This window comes from Dendrobates tinctorius, unplaced genomic scaffold, assembly GCF_039654945.1.
Source record: "Dendrobates tinctorius isolate UK_male_01 unplaced genomic scaffold, ASM3965494v1 ptg000151l, whole genome shotgun sequence".
Classification (NCBI taxonomy): domain Eukaryota; kingdom Metazoa; phylum Chordata; class Amphibia; order Anura; family Dendrobatidae; genus Dendrobates; species Dendrobates tinctorius.
Window position 1 is genome coordinate 7,366,829 of NW_027361818.1, and position 17,162 is coordinate 7,383,990.

The 17,162-nt window shown below is 50.1% G+C and overlaps 2 protein-coding genes across 3 annotated transcripts; one reads left to right on the forward strand and one right to left on the reverse strand.

The window, feature by feature from the left end:
• Nucleotides 1-2,586: 2,586 nt before the first annotated feature.
• CYB5D1 (cytochrome b5 domain containing 1) lies at nt 2,587-14,058 on the reverse strand. Its single transcript, XM_073547041.1, has 4 exons — nt 13,832-14,058; nt 12,306-12,382; nt 3,561-3,779; nt 2,587-3,269 (listed from the first exon to the last, which is right to left on the reverse strand). Exons 1-4 carry the CDS (start codon nt 13,956-13,958, stop codon nt 3,039-3,041), a joined length of 654 nt encoding a protein of 217 aa, XP_073403142.1. The 5' UTR covers nt 13,959-14,058; the 3' UTR covers nt 2,587-3,038.
• Nucleotides 14,059-14,079: 21 nt separating this feature from the next.
• NAA38 (N-alpha-acetyltransferase 38, NatC auxiliary subunit) lies at nt 14,080-17,162 on the forward strand. 2 transcript variants are annotated; one of them, XM_073547043.1, is made up of 3 exons: nt 14,080-14,238; nt 16,649-16,820; nt 16,904-17,162. In XM_073547043.1, the coding sequence occupies exons 1-3, from the start codon at nt 14,131-14,133 to the stop codon at nt 17,014-17,016; spliced, it is 393 nt and encodes a 130-aa protein (XP_073403144.1). In that variant the 5' UTR covers nt 14,080-14,130; the 3' UTR covers nt 17,017-17,162. The 2 variants fall into 2 exon arrangements, with proteins under 2 accessions (XP_073403144.1, XP_073403145.1); XM_073547044.1 differs by lacking the exon at nt 14,080-14,238 and adding an exon at nt 14,294-14,477.

The following is a 17,162-nucleotide window of genomic DNA, read 5'->3' on the forward strand; positions in this document are numbered from 1 at the left end:
GACTCTTATTATTCCCAATAAGTAGCTCAATGAATAATTTGGAACACGATGAACAAGCTTCTTCCCAGCGTATTTTAAAAGTGTCGTCAATAGGAAAAGAAGGCATGACCCGGACACGGAGGCCTCTAGGGATTAGACCCTTTGCGAGGTAATTCTCCAAGGAGGCCTTATTCCACTATGCTCGGGTCCTCCTTTTTAAAATAGTTCTCATAGAGTTCTGAAAGCTGAAAGACCTGAGCTTCTTAAACCAAGGGAGAAATCCAAAAATGACTGTACGGTAAGATTTATTTCCACGTATAATCAAAGATGGTATGAAATGAAAAAAAGCTCTAGAAAAATATTGGTCTATTCTTTGTCTTGATTCCACCTTGTGCAATTTTATTTCGAAGAATCCTTCCATTACCTACAGGCGCTCATCTAATTTAAGGGATCAATTGGTCCACAGTCACTATCCGGGACCACAGCCTCAATTAACACTTGGGCCATTAAAATTGAAATGGGGCTTCCATCCATGTGGTAATTGCATTGCCTGCCCTAATATGCGCCAAGCCACCAATTCTGAATCAAGTGATGGCAGGAAGAACTATAAGATCACACAACTCATCACGTGTGATAGTATAGGGGTGGTCTATTATGCTATTTGTCCATGTCCAAAAATATATGTAGGTCTAACATCTCGAGCTCTCAAAATTAGAACTAGAGAACACCACCGCGATATCCTTAATGCCTGTGACATTAATGACTTGGATTTGTTGAAACCTATACCCAAACATTTTAAAATCCATCATAATTGTGATGCAAAGTCATTGAGGGCCACAGGCATTCACAAAGTCCATATTGATTTCAGAGGAGGTAATTGGAGGAAAAATTTGGCCCAGTTGGAGGCCAAGTGGATCGCCAAAGTTGGGTCCATACAACCTATGGGCTTAAATGAGGTTCTCAGCTATGCCTCTTTTCTTTAACATTGTTTCTCCTTTTGTTTTTATTGTTTTATTTTTGTGATTTTAACCTTTTTTCTTTTTATTTATTATAGTGTCTTTAGGTATTGCGGTTTTCCTGTATTGTGCGAAAATGACATCTCTCTTTTTCTTCCGTCGGATATGAAGTATACAGTCTAGGAAGAAGATAATTCCTCCTTTTATTTTATGTCCCCCTTTTTCATGTCTTTTATGTATTTTCAATACACTTTATTCTCATTTATATACATTATTCACCTATGTGCTGTCATTGTAATATTATTGTATGTAGCACTTTTTTTCATGTATCATCAGTATTTGTTGCACTTATGTGACACTCAGCCTTATTAATTGGCTTTATATTTTGCATATATAATAGTGTATTTCACTTTTTTGTCCATTGTTCTATGAACATACTTTATCGTTGCATATATTCATGTATTTTTCGCTGTACTTTTATAAGATAATATTGTATTTCACTCTTTGCATATTTCTGCACGGATACATCTTTATGTATAGTCACTTTATTCAGATTGGGCATATAGTTCCATGTAGATTGGGCATATAGCTCCTAGCCTGTACCCTTAAATTTGGGTTTATCCGCATAGTTCATGTCTTATATTTTAGACTTCAGTTGTCCGCCCTCTCCTGCAGTGTGCCGCCCACGGAAGCTGTATGGCTGCATTCACGTCCGACCCTCCTCCTCACCCGGGCGCGCAGGGTGGGGGGGTGATTGGGCACCGGGGTGGCGTTTTCCAAAAGTTGCCTTGGTGAAGCTCGCACGGGGTCTGGCCCCTCCCGCTCGCCCTGACGCGTCGGACGAGTGGGCGGGACTTGAGCCCCGCTGTGATACTGTTCACCATGGCAACGCGCCGCTCTGGTGTCCGCCCCTCCTGCTCTGACGTTTGGGCTTGGAGGCGGGCGGTGTTGCTCTGGAGCCGCGGGCGGACATGATGTCACTTCACCGCTGCCACTAATGATCTTGACACAATATAAAAGCACCAATATATGGCAGTTTGATAACATCTCCCCTGGATAAAGCCAAGTGCGAAACGCGCGTTGGGGTCATTGCTGCTAACAGGTATAGACACAGATTCCTTACATGGGCACCTTTTGCATAACCAGTGTTTTATTGTAGCACTTTCTTTTGGTAATGAGACTTGATTGGTTCGATTATTTATTCCATCTTGGGCAAAGCTAGTATAGCAATTTAATTATATACCTTAAGGACCATGGACTTGTCCCTCTTGTAGACTTGTTTGTCTGGAATTGGTTCTTCTTTTTGCCCAGTCATTTTATTCACTTCATTGTTATGCTTGCATTGCTCTATTAATAAAGACTTCTCTCTAATACTTGGTACAAGCCTTTGTATATATATATATATATATATATATATATATATATATATATATATATATATATATATATAAACATTTCATAAGGATTTGGTCATGTAGGCTAGTCTTCTGGACATTTTTTGGTAAAATAACCTTTTTTGTATTCTTCATTAAGCTTAATTTTATCTGGGCATACATTTATGCAGGGAATGCATCATCCATCTATACCATAGGATATTTGTGCAGCAATTTTGTTGTATTGGTGTTACCCGCTTTTAATCGGCATTGTTGCATTTATTAAATAAAATTTGTCTTTTATTATGAAAATATGTAAAATTTGCATTGTTGCATGTACAAAATAAAAATCCATTTTTTATGGTATTTGAGCTTCCATTGTTTTTTCGGTTTTCCCATATTTATTGGAAGCACCAAGTAAATTGCAATATTATATCTATTTGGTCTTTTCTATTTCCAGAGATGCTTATTTTTCTTTCATCTTCGATGCATCATTGAAATTAACATTGCATAAGTATACACATTTCTGAGGGTAAGAATCTGTCCCCATGTGTTTCTATAACAGATCGTTTATTCGGCACATAAGATGGTGGCACGTGACCTGTGCGGAGCGGCGGCTACCGGCAGAGACTCACATATACATTGGCTTCTGCACATCTCATTGACACTACTACTCTCCCCATCATCCACATGGACAGCGGAGGGTTTGGCTTCCTCGTTCTCCCAAACATCACAGTTCTGTAAGATCATCATTGAAATACAAGTGTAAGCTGGCGGTGAAGGCATCGCAGTCCATCCGCAGCTCCTCCACGTCCTCGTCCTCGTCCTGCACGCCGTTCTCCACCAGCGTCAGATCCATATTCAGAGGTGTCCCACAGTGTTTCCAGGTGTAGCTGACGGCGTGAGCGTTGTATGGCAGGTAGCGACCCAGGATCTCCCTGATCGTCTCCTCCGAACACACCTGTAACAACAAGGTAACACTGTCATATCGCCCCGCAGGAGGCGGAGACTGCGCCTATCACCCCGAAGGGGATGGAGACTGCGCCTATCCATATCACCCCGCACAGGAAGGAGACTGTGCCTATCACCCCGCAGGAGGCGGAGACTGCACCTATCCACATTAACCCACAGTGGGTGGAGACTCATTGCTTCTATCGATTACCTTGCAGGGGAGGAGCCTCGTGGCTCCTCCTATTTGTATCACCCTGTAGGGGGAGGAGCCTCCTAGCTCCTCCTATCTGGTGCCACTTACCTCCAGCGTTTGCTCTTGGGATGTTAACGTGTTGATGATTCGGATAAATCTGGTTTTGGATGACAAGATGCCGACCTCATAGGTGGAATCTCGCCACCAGGGCCGTCCAAAGTCTGTGTCCCAGTCTGAGGAGGGAAAGGAGGGCGGCACATGGAGGAAACGCCCCTGAGGGGTGTAGGGCACCAGGCAGCCCGTGTGGGGGTCTATGTGGGTCTTGATCTGTGGAGATGAATGCAGGAAAGAAAACATGTATAATGAGGATAATTCCTATATGTCCAAAAAAGATCCGTAATCGTTAGACATTTCACATACAATATATCAACATAGTCTATTGCGGTTGGTAGCCACCAGACAAGAAGAGATTCCAACTACAGTAATATAGGCTAAAAAAGAAGGATTTTTGGTACTCACCTTAAAATCTCTTTCTTGGAGCCTTCATTGGGGGACACAGGTTACCATGGGTGGATGCTGCTGTCGCTAGGAGGCTGACACTAGGCAAAAAAAGGAAATGGCTCCTCCCCAGTAGTGTACACCCACTGACAGGAACCATGTACCTCAGTTAGTATTAAAGCAGTAGGAGAAGCAACCCAAAAACTTGACATATGTACCAACTCAGCAACAAAAGGCACGTAGGCCCAAAAAACGGTACAAACAGTTACGGAGGTTGCTGTGTCCCCCAATGAAGAGTCCAAGAAAGATTTTAAGGTGAGTACCAAAAATCCTTTATTGCTTCATTGGGGGACACAGGTTACCATGGGATGTCCCAAAGCAGTTCCAAAGGGTGGAAAACGGAAAACAATGCAAAGAAAAAACCTAGAACGGCCGGTGCATAACCGCTGCCTGAAACACCTTCCTTCCCAGGTCTGCATCAGACGAGACATGGGTATGAAACTTATAAAATGTCAGGAAAGTGTACAATGAAGCCCAGGTCGCAGCTAACAATCTGTTAAGCCGAAGCCTGGTGATAAACTGCCCAGGCTGTTCCACTGCCCGGGTGGAGTGAGCCTTTACCCTCGGAGGAAGTTGTTTGTGCTGAACGATGTATGCCTCCAATATTGCCGAACGAAACAAAAACGGGCAATAATGGACCTGGAGGCTAGGAGTCCCTTACGACGACCTTCATAGATGTCAAATAAGGCATCAGAGAGGCGAAAGGGAGCAGTCTTGAGAGATATACTCGGAAAGCTCTGACCAGATCTAATTTGTGGAAGGACTTCTCCAGGGGATGAACCGGAGAGGGACATAGAGAAGGAAGGACAATTTCTTAATGTGAAGTGAAGAGATCACTCTATGTAAGAAGGAAGGAACAGGCCCGAGAGCTACCGTGTCCTGATGGAGAGTCAGGAACGAGGAATGGCAGGACAAAGTTGCTAACTCAGAAACTCTACTGATGGACGTAATGGCAACTAAGAAGGCCGCTTTTATGACTAGAGAGAGGACTGAAAAACTTGAATGTGCTGAAAGGAAGCACACACTGGAGTGCACCCAAGGACAAGATTAGGATCCTATGGATCCATCGGAGGACGAAAGGGAGGTGCCAGGTGGGCGACTCCAGGAAGAAAAGTCTTTACCTGCGAATGAGAAGCCAAATCTCATTGAGAAAGGATTGAAGAGTGGAAACCTGACCCTTAAGAGTAGTGACCAAATTTTGTCCACACTCCATTGGAAGAAGGCCTTCCAGTATCTGTGATAGGGCAAGAAATCCAGCATCCGCACTTATCTAATTATGGTCTGAATAACCAGATGGGAAAGTTTGGTCACTCTCAGGACTGTGGCCTCAACGGTAATGCCGTTGAAAACAGAGACTGAGAACTCTGGAGGAAGAGGGGGCCCTGTGAAAGAAAATCTGGACGGTCTGGAAACGTCCAGAGGGCATTGATGAGCATGTTCACCAGCTCCGCATACCAAGCCCTCCTTGGGCCGTGTGGAAATACCAGGATTACGGGAGTTCCTTCTGCCTATATGCTTTTCATGACTTGGAATACAGGGAAGAGGCGGAAAAAGATAAGTCAACTGAAAATGTGATCACGGGGTCACCAGTGCATCAAATCCTATGACAAGCGGATCCTGGGACCTGGTTACGAACGAAGGAAGGATGAGACACCAGGAGGATGATGTTTGGTGAGCCCCATCTCTGGCATATTTGAAAATGGCGGAAATGAAAGACCATTCGCCTGGTGCAAGACCCTGAAGACTCAGAAAATAGGCTGCCCAAGTTTCCACCTCAAGAGTGTGAATGGCTGACATGATGGGAACGAGACGCTCCAACCGTAGCAGAATCCTTGTTACCTCTGCCAACACCTGATTGTTGCGAGTCCCTCCTTGATGTTTTAAGCCACGGCAGGGACGTCATCCAATTTTATACGGACCTGCTGGAATGCTAGGAAGGACTGTCAGCGGCGAAGGGCAAGAAGAAAAAATTGCCCTGATCTCCAGGAGATTGAAGGGGAGAATGGCTACTTAGGAATTACAGAGACCCTGCGCTGAATGATGAAGAAAAAACGCTCCCCATCTGAGGAGACTGGCGTCAGTAGTGACGACCTGCCACCAGAGAGGGTGGAAGGACCTCCTTCGAATGACTAACACTAATAACGTCCGCCAGGTCAGGGACTGGCTCCCTTTAAGAGGCGGTAGAATGGGCCGGTCCAGGGAAGTGGTCCTCTTATTCCAAGCCGAAACGGGGGCCAGCTGAATAGAACAGGTCTGAAACTGGGCAAAGGGAGATGTCTTCATGGCAGTAATAATAATAATAATCTTTATTTATATAGCGCCAACATATTCCGCAGCGCTTTACAGTTTAACAGTTTCAAAACACAAGTCATAAGTAACAACGCTAACAATACAATAATTAAAGCAAAATAAGACGACCCTGCTCGTGAGAGCGTACAATCTACAATGAGGTGAGGGAGATACAGAGTACAGGTGTGTATTTACAATGGTGTATTTACAATGAAGGTCCAGCCATCTTGCAGGAGTGAAGGATGGATGGAGATAGTGAATGGGCTACGCACGCACACTTACACAGAGAATGACTTTGATTAGTGAATGTGATAGGCCGCTCTGAACAGGTGTGTTTTGAGGGAGCGCCTAAAACTATGCAAATTGTGGATAGTCCTGATTTCTTGGGGTAGAGCATTCCAGAGGATAGGAGCAGCACGGGAGAAGTCTTGGAGTCGGGAGTGGGAGGTACGGATTAGTGCAGAGGTTAGTCGAAAGTCGTTTGCAGAGCGCAGCGATCGGCTAGGCCGATAGACAGAAATGAGAGAAGAGATGTAAGGGGGTGCCGCACTGTGGAGAGCTTTGTGGGTGAGAACAAGTACTTTGAATTGGATCCTATAATGATTGGGCAGCCAATGTAAGGACTGGCGAAGAGCGGACGCGTCCGAGTACCGATTACCCAGATGGACGATCCTGGCTGCTGCATTGAGTATGGACAGTAGTTATCTTCCCCAGAACTCTCATACTGTATTGTAGGGAGAGAGAAGCTTGTCGCTCTCTAGATATAGAGGATACAGCCCTTACCCTAATGATTATAAACCAGGGTCAAATAAGTATGCTCATAAATATGGTGACATTGCCTGGGTAAAAGAAGATATAGGGTCAATACAGCTGGGTGATGCTGAGTGAAGGAGTGAAGGGTAGGTGCTGACAGGATCCCAAAAGGTGGTCTGTGCCTCCCCCACACCCTTTTGTTTTTATATCTCCACTAGTAGCACTTTGGTCCTCAACTCCTTCTCGGCCAGAAGGGTACCACCAAGATGATCTCTGCCCTCTCTTCCTGTACTTTGCTCAGTACTCTCAGAATCAGAGGAAGAGGGGGAAATGCATAGGACAGTTTCGCTCCCCAGAATTGGGATAGTGCGTCGACGCCTGCCGGATTGTCTTGGGGGTTTAGGAGCAAAAAATGCCTGACCTTCGCGTTTTATCTGGATGCGAAGAGATCTATCCGTGGCACTCCCCAGCACTGACACAGCATACTGAAAACTTCTTTGTTCAGCTCCCACTGCATTGGAGAGATCTTCTTCCTGCACAAGAAGTCTGCCATCTGGTTCCTGGATCCTTCTATGTGAACTGCTGAGATGGATAGCACAGTCCAGATGTTGTAGGGCGGGATGTCTTAGACCCCCTTGATGGCGTAAGAACACCACTGCTGTTGTGTTGTCCATCAGGATTTTTACATGCCTGCCCTTAACTACCAACTGGACCTGGAGTAGTACTTTCCATACTGCATACAGTTCTCTTAAGTATGAGGACCTGGCTCCGATTTCTGAGCTCCATGGCCCCCCCTGGAAGTAACTTCCTTCCATATGGCCACTCCAGCCTAGCTAACTTGCCTCGGTGGTGATTACAGTGCAGGGGGAGAGAACCCAAGGAACTCCCTACTGGAGGATTTCCCTGATGGTCCACCAGCGTGAAGATCTCACCGAGATGGGCAGGGCATCACGTGGTCCAGGGACAGTTTGCGTTTGTCCCGGGCAGATAGAATGGCCCCCTGGAGCTCCCGTGAGTGGAATTGACCACCAAAAGCAGGGAATGCATGAGGTCATTAGTCCCAGGATCCTCATTGCCTGCCTGATGGAACAACAGCTACCTGTGAATTGGTGGATCCTGTCCCTGATGGCGGACTGCTTCTCTATTAGAAAGAAAGATGTTCTCAGGTGAAAGTCTAGGACAACCCCCAGGAACCTCTTCCTGGAATCTGGAAAGAGGTCTGACTTCTTCCAGTTTAATGACCCATCCTAGTTTCTGTAACATGGCAACCGAGGTCCTGCAGTGCTCCATGAGTTGTTCCTTGGAGCTGGCTATGATCAGGTAGGGGACTATGATGATATCCCGTTTACTTAAGTAGGCGACTGTTTCCGCCACCAGCTTGGTGAACACTCTGGGTGCTGAGGTTAGGCCAAAGGGAAGGCAACGGAATTGGTAGTGACGGATTCTCCCCTGGACCCTCAGAGCGAACCTTAGATATTGTTGGAAGGAAGCATGGATGGGAACGTTGTAGTAAGCATTTTTTTAGTCTAGGGTACACATTAACAAGTTTTTGTCTATTGGGAGGATTGTAGACCAGATAGACTCCATCTTGACTCTTTTGTAATTTATCCAGTTGTTTAGGGGTTTCAAGCTTATTATTGTCCTGCTCTCCCCCCAAGGGTTTCTTTACAGAAAAAGAGACTGGAATAGTGGCCCTCGCATTTTTCTTGCTCAGGCACTGGGACTATTGCTCCGATCTTTAGGAGACACTGGACATCTGACCACATGGGGGAAACGGACGACTGGAGGCAGAAGTTTGTTATTAAGAACCTCGCTGGCGGGGACTTTATTCTGTAACCCAAAGAGATTATCCCCAATACCAACTGATTCTCTGAGATCCCCTGCCAACTTCTCAGGTACCGCTCTAGTCGTCCTCCCACTCTCACGGCATCATTTTCTTCTTGAACCTGAGCCTTAGGGTATGTGCACACTTTGCGGTTTCTGCTGCGTTTCCGCAGCGTTTTTGGCTCTGCGGGTCCGCAGCAGATTCTGCTGCGTTGTACAGTACCTTTATTTCCTATGGAAATAAAAAAAAGCTGTGCACATGCTGCGTTTTTTTCCGTGCGGTTTTGCTGCGGTTTTCAAAACGCAGCATGTCAATTGTTTGGTGCAGAAACGCTGCAGTTTTACACCTCATCCATTATGAGGTGTAAAACCGCAGGGCAAAACCACAGAAAAACTGCAGATAAACCGCAGGTCTTTGTCCTGCGGATTTACCTGCGGTTTTCTCTATAAAATCCGCAGAGACAAAAAACTATGTGTGCACATACCCTAAACCAAAGATTGAGTCCTTACCCCTACCTCCCTTGGGGTAGCTCCATCTACATGACTTGCCCTTCCTTTTATAGCATGACCTCTTGTTGGGTTGGGGTCTACAAAAGGGCTGATATTTCTTTGATTTCTCTTTGGGAACCCTTTGTTTTTGTCTGATACCTTTTCTAGGATATCATCTAGTATAGGCCCAAAAACACCATTGCCCGAGAAGGGAATGGAACACAGCTTGTTTTGGGACTGAATCCCCTGACCATCTCTTTAACCAAATAGCCCTCCTGGCAGCATTAGATAAGGACCTACTCCTCGCTGCGAATCTAACTGATTCTGACGAATGTGTCAGCCATGAATCCGGTTGCTAGTTTTAGGAGGGGAAGGGATTTCAGAATAGCATCCCTGGAGGTATTTGGACCTTAAGTGTTCCTCCAGGTCGTCGACCCATAGATGCATAGATCGAGCCACCGAGGTCACCGCGATGTTGGCACAGATTATAGCCGCCGTCTCCCAGGTTCTCTTCAGGAGACCATACTGAAGATCCATCGGCTCTTTCAGGTTGGAAGAGTCCTTGAAGGGGATTGAGGTCCTCTTCGCCACCTTGACTATGGGAACATCGATCTTAAGGATGTCTTCCCAGGCTTTAATGCCCTCCGGCAATAACCAGCCTTTTTTCGTCATCTTCCCAATCCTCCATGCTCATAGAACGGATGTGGCTATTGACCAGGAAGACTCTGTGTCTCTAGGATCTCAAACTGCCAAACATCTCGTCCTGCACGGAGAGGGGGTTATGGGTTTCCTCCACCTGCACAGTGGTTCTTTCTGCTTGGAGGAGTTCGTCTGTGTCCTCAGAGGAAAAAAAATTATCTCTTTCCTCCCTCTGGCAGTTTGGCAGACATTTCGACTTCTTCCTGGTCAGATTCACCTGAAAATATGTCTTCCTCAGAGGACAACTCCATCTCCCTTGGCCTCTTGGCACGGGGACTACCCAGGGACTGGGACTGCGAAGCATGTCTCTGCACCTCTTCTCTAATTATGGAACACGTATCCAATAGTAGAGATGACTGCTCCTCTCTGATGACTTTTGAGGTGCAGGGTTGGCATAGGTGCTTCTACCATCTTCTACTCTTCCCTGCTTTCTTGCCATCCCTTTTGGGCATTTCTAGAGCGGGTGTTCCTCCCTAGACTACACACAGAGTACATACCATGTGTTTCTATGTGTGGGGTGAGGGCTTTAAGTGAGTATCTCACTAGTCTACTCACGTGCCACTGGCTTTGGCAGATTCCTCCATGATCAAGCAATACAGTATGGCAGCCTGCAGACATCTAGGACCCTATTTATACGATACCCATAGCCAGGGCACCGTCCTGATCCTCCCTTCACTGAATTCCTTCCTGTGTTCCACCGTGGAAAGCACGCTGGCTGCGACTCAGAAGTGCTCTGCCCGGCCTGCAGACATGATGTCATCAGAAGCGCGCCCACTGGGGATTCAGCGTGCCGGAGCCGAGAGCCTACTTGCCTGTGAGCAGCGCTCACCACGTAGGCTGAGGGACCCCTCAATGGAGGGTGTCAGACACGGACCGCTTGACAGCGAGAAGGGAGTGGCTGGGCCCCTGGATCTGTGCTGGGTTTGCCAGGGATACGCCGGAGCTGTCTCGTCGTTCCTAGCCTCACTGGCACAGAAAAAACACTGACGGGTGCAGATGGGAGGGTCCTTTTAACCTCTCATTGTTTCCTGTCCCAGTAAGGATAAGAAGTACGTCCTCCATAGGTGCTGTAAGGATTGATGACCTAGAAATGAATACTTTACTTTTTCACAAAAATGTTAATATGGCCCCAATTTTTTTTCCTTTCACAAGGGTAGCAGGGGAAAATGAACCCCAGAATTTATTGTGCAATTTCTCCTGAGTATGCCAATACCACATATGTGGGGAAGGCCTAATGTTTGGGAGCACGGCAGGGCTCACAAGGGAAGGAGCGCCATTTCACTTTTTGAACACAAAACTGTCTGGAATCGAAAGCGGCGTTTGGAGAGCCCATGAAGACACTAAACAGTGTAACCCCCCCCCCCAAATTGACCCCATTTTGGAAACTAGACCACTCAAGGATTTTATCCAGGAGTATAATAAGGATTTTGAACCCACAGGTACGACACAGAATTTGATAACACTAGGTCGTCATCGTGCATATGTCTTCATCAGTGTTAACTACAACACTAGTCGTCATGTTATTTTTTTTTAAACACCTAAACCCTGACTCTATTCCAATCCTAACCCCAACCCTAATGGCATAGAATAAAAGAAGTAAAAATTGTAAAAGAAAAAAAATGTAATCTGACTGATGACAGAGAGGGTGGGGGGGTGTTATTAAATACTGGTCTTTGATCACTATTATAGACCCTATCATAGTGATCAAAATGAACCAATAGGAAAAATCCCCGCTGTCGCCGGCTGCCGACCGCTGCGAAGGTGACCACCATTTTTCATATTCAGGAAGAAGAGGCGGAGCTGAATGGACCGGGGCATGGCGGAGGTCAGAAGAGAGAAAAATGTTTTTAAAAGCAGGGACACTTTTTTTTTGTTTTACATGATTGTGTTCTCCAGGATATCGCCTATCTTGGTAGATGAAACCCCCGGAGATTTTCCAGTGCTGGGGGGCGCAATACCCTTATTCCCGATCGCAGGTTTAATACGTATCGGCAGTCGTTAAGGGGTTAAGCTTCCTGGCTTTTTGTATGAGGGATCCTAGCCAGTGAGTACCTATTGTGCCCCCCCCCCCATTTCCTTACAGATTGTAGCTTGTGATCAGGGCCCTCCTCCTCCGGGAGAGTTGTGTTACCCTGTGATGTCTGTACATGTCCCCCCGCTTATTGTACAGGGCTGCGGAATATGTCGGTGCTATAGAAATAACATTATTACTATACACTTTAATCAGTGTCGGACACTCACGTCTCCCGTCTTCTCATTGAACCAATGACTGATGTCCTTTCCTGCGGCCTCAATTATCGGCTTCAGTAAGATGTCACCTGAGAGATCACAAGGCAGAAGTCACCATGGGCTGAACACACACATGACGAAAAGTGGGGAAGAGAAGGGGCGGAGGGAGGGGGGACAGAGGGCGGAACGCGGAATGGAGGGAGGGGGGACAGAGGGTGGAACGGAGGGGGGGGACAGAGGGTGGAACGGAGGGGGGGGACAGAGGGCGGAACGGAGGGGGGGGACAGAGGGCGGAACGGAGGGGGGGACAGAGGGCGGAACGGAGGGGGGGGACAGAGGGCGGAACGGAGGGGGGGGACAGAGGGCGGAACGGAGGGGGGGGACAGAGGGCGGAACGGAGGGGGGGGGACAGAGGGCGGAACGGAGGGGGGGGACAGAGGGCGGAACGGAGGGGGGGGACAGAGGGCGAAACGGAGGGGGGGACAGAGGGCGAAACGGAGGGGGGGGGCAGAGGGCGAAACGGAGGGGGGGGCAGAGGGCGGAACGGAGGGGGGGACAGAGGGCGGAACGGAGGGGGGGACAGAGGGCGGAACGGAGGGGGGGACAGAGGGCGGAACGGAGGGGGGGGACAGAGGGCGGAACGGAGGGGGGGGACAGAGGGCGGAACGGAGGGGGGGGACAGAGGGCGGAACGGAGGGGGGGGACAGAGGGCGGAACGGAGGGGGGGGACAGAGGGCGGAACGGAGGGGGGGACAGAGGGCGGAACGGAGGGGGGGGACAGAGGGCGGAACGGGGGGGGGACAGAGGGCGGAACGGGGGGGGGACAGAGGGCGGAACGGGGGGGGGGACAGAGGGCGGAACGGAGGGGGGGGGACAGAGGGCGGAACGGAGGGGGGGGGGCAGAGGGCGGAACGGAGGGGGGGGGACAGAGGGCGGAACGGAGGGGGGGGACAGAGGGCGGAACGGAGGGGGGGGACAGAGGGCGGAACGGAGGGGGGGGGACAGAGGGCGGAACGGAGGGGGGGGACAGAGGGCGGAACGGAGGGGGGGGGACAGAGGGCGGAACGGAGGGGGGGGACAGAGGGCGGTACGGAGGGAGGGGAGGACAGAGGGCGGAACGGAGGGAGGGGGGACGGAGGGAGGGGGCGAAACTGAGGACAGAACGAAGGGAGAGGAGGGCGGAACGGAGGAAAGGGGGACCGAGGGAGGAACGGAGGGGGGGGACTGAGGGCATAATGGAGGGAGTGGAGGGCGGAATGGAACGGAGAGGAGGGGAAACAGGGCGCAACGGAGGGAGGGGGAAGGGGGGCGGAACAGAGGGAGGGCGGAAGAATGGAAGGTGGGGGGCGGAACGGAGGGAGGGGGACAGAATGGAGGGAGGGGGGCCGGAACGAAGAGAGAGGGGGTGGAATAGAGTGAGGGGACAGAACGGAGGGCGAAGAGAGGGGACATGGAGTAAAGAAGAGAAGACGTGGGTACAAACAGTACGGGGTTAGGGTGGATGAGGCAGTAGACGGGGCTCTCAGGTGTCCGGTCACCTCGGTGTTCTGTGGCCAGTGGGGTGAGGTTGTACACCCGGCCCAGGTAGGACACCCACAGGTCGGTGATGCTGCAGTGCCCGGACACCTCCCGCGGGGTGTAGTACGGGGCTCTGACAGGCCTCATGCCTGACTCTCAGCTGCGCCTTGCTGTTACCGGGACAACAGGACGCTTTCATGGCCACTTCCGGCACCTTCTACGTCACTTCCGTTAATCCTTTAACCGATGTTTGCGTTCCAGATGACGTTGGTTCCTGTTCGGGTCTGCTTGTTTACGTCATTTCCTGCCTGTGCGTTGCATGCTGGGAGTTGTTGTTTTGTCTTCCTTTACCCATCAGCCTGTGCGAAGCGGCTGCCGAGTGATGGCTGCTGTCCTAGAGGAGAATGGCTGCAGCCCCCCGGCCGGGGTGAGTACCCCCGTGTCATGCACTGCCTAGAGAGGCCGCCGGGGGCTCTGCTGGGCAGGGGAAGCTCGTGGAGCCGCTCTGGCACCATAGCGGGGGCCGCCTTACTACTTCTCACATGGGCTGTCCTCTTGTAAGCAGGATCCTGGGAAAGCTGGGTGATCGCCCCGGTAGTGACTCCTGTGGACATGTCACCAAGAACCGGAAAAGTAAAACTGATGTTCAGAGGTCTGGAAAGCTGTGTGAGTACCAGTATGGCCGCCATGTCACCCAGCTTTCCCGGATTCAGCCTCCGTCGTGCACTACTCCCCTCACCTCATCATTATTCACATTCTGGGGTCTAGGAAAGTTTGGAAACAACCTCTCTGGCTGCCATGGCTCCTCCCTGGGGTTGTTATGCAGCTTTGCCAGACTTCTGAATGGCAGATTTACCTAGAGGTAAAGTATCATGTCCTATCATGACAGACGACGGTCAGGGTTGTCGCTTAGGATCGCTGGGTGGCTACAACCAGCCCTTTATTACATATGAAGAGAAAAAGACAAAAAGTCCGGCGACTGCAAAAACAAAACTATAATAACCAGAAAGCTCTCGCTCCTGCGCCCCCCCCTCTCTCTCTCGCTCCTGCGCCCCCCCTCTCTCTCTCGCTCCTGCGCCCCCCCCTCTCTCTCTCGCTCCTGCGCCCCCCCTCTCTCTCTCGCTCCTGCGCCCCCCCCTCTCTCTCTCGCTCCTGCGCCCCCCCCCTCTCTCTCTCGCTCCTGCGCCCCCCCCTCTCTCTCTCGCTCCTGCGCCCCCCCCTCTCTCTCTCGCTCCTGCGCCCCCCCCTCTCTCTCTCGCTCCTGCGCCCCCCCCCTCTCTCTCTCGCTCCTGCGCCCCCCCCCCTCTCTCTCTCGCTCCTGCGCCCCCCCCCTCTCTCTCTCGCTCCTGCGCCCCCCCCCCTCTCTCTCTCTCGCTCCTGCGCCCCCCTGTCTTGCCTGCGCCCCCGCTCTCTCGCTCCTGCGCCCTTGCTCTTGCGCCTGCGGCCCCCTGTCTCGCGCCTGCGCCCCTCGCCTTTTTGACAGCCGCACCACATCTTAATCTATTGGCTCTTCCCGCTGTCACTTCACATTTTCAGAGATTTTTCTTCCGGCTTTTAGCTCATTGAAATAAGCTCAGCTGAGGGGAACTTTGTCCTTTTCCTAACCTTTATTAGATATGGTCGTCATCATGCTTTTTCAGGCTCCTGAATGGCAAGTCTGCCAGTGCCTTCCCCCTACTTCCACAGTCAGGGCAGTCACATTGCTTGTCACCCAGCTTTCCCCGTCTCCTGGATGTTGCATCAACCCGGTCTAGGAGGTATTATCCAGCTTTTCCATTCTTAATTATCCAGCTTTTCCATTCTTCTGTCGCATCTTTCTATATCTGTTTCACTGCACTGGAAGATTTACCATTCGGGCATCTTGAAAACTGAGTGATATCCAGTCTGTGGTGACCACAAGCAAGAATCCTGGAACGATGGATGATCACGGCAGGCTGGTTAAGATAAGGTATCAGGCGGCCATATTGGTTACCACCCAGCTTTCCCAATCCCCTGAATTACACCACTTCTCCTATATAACTAGGATGGATGGATGACCCCTGCCTAGATTCATAGAAGTGGTGCCATCCATTCAGCAGCTTTGTAAAGCTGAGTGGCACCCACTATGGCCACCATGACACCCAGCTTTCCCAGACTCTGATAAACTGAATCCACAGAATTGACATTCAGGGATCCAGTGGCGGGGGAGCTATTGAGGGAGGGCTAAATTAACCCTTCACGGTTGACCAAATGATTTCCAAATTAATCCACAGGGCGTTGCTAGCAACTGGGAATGACCAGACGGAGACGTGTGACTCTGTACGGGAGGATCCAGGCAGATCACTAGTCCCGTTTATTATGTCACCTTTTTATAGTATTTTGCAAAGTACTCAGCTACCAATAGCATCGTCGTGACACATTTACTTTATAAGCCAATAGTATTGCAACAAGATCGGAATATGTCCCCAGCTGCGTGACGTAGAGAGTAGAACAATAGCGCATTCTTCAGGGTCTCATCTCTTGTTCGGACTGGGACAGTCTGGTTTCATAACAGCTGCAAACTTTCACCTAGTTACAAAATTTAACTCGTAAACAACAAAATGGCGTCGCAAGTACAAAAATGGATCCCGGAGAACAAGATGTCCCGTACATCTGAATACTGTACTTCACACCAGGAAATCAGAATGACTCCCCAGTGTGGCCGCCATGACACCCAGCTTTCTCAGACTTGCTGTTGCTGCATTTAACCCCTCCTCACTTGACAGAGTGGACATTCAGGGCTCTGGGAAAGCTGTGTTGATGAGAAGGATGTGTGTGTAACACAGTCGGTTAATGACATCACCCGTTTCTCGCCCCAGGACTCGGATGTGGAGGTGGGCGACGGCGCCCGGCACAAGCTGGAATCTCTGCTGAACAGGAACATGCGCATCGAGATGACGGACGGCCGCTCGCTGATTGGCTGCTTCCTGTGCACGGACCGAGACTGTAACGTGATCCTGGGCTCCGCGCAGGAGTTCCTCCGAGCATCAGGTGAGCTCCTCGGGGGCGGGTCAGGGCAGCCACTGAGCTCCGCCCCCTCCATTGCTAACCTCCTGCTTCCTCCTGTCCTGCAGACTCTTTCCCGGTACGAGAGCCGCGCGTCCTGGGGCTGGCCATGGTCCCCGGGCACCACATCGTGTCCATCCAGGTGGAGCTGGAGAGCGTCACCTCCCCCCAGTACCTGTGACCCTGTACCATACCTGTGACCCCCTCCCCCCAGTACCTGTGACCCCCGTCCCGTACTTGTGGCACCCTTCCCCCAGTACCTGTGACCTTCTTCCCCTTTTCTGTACATTCACTTTTCTATAATTAAATTATTTTTCTCGCCGGTGA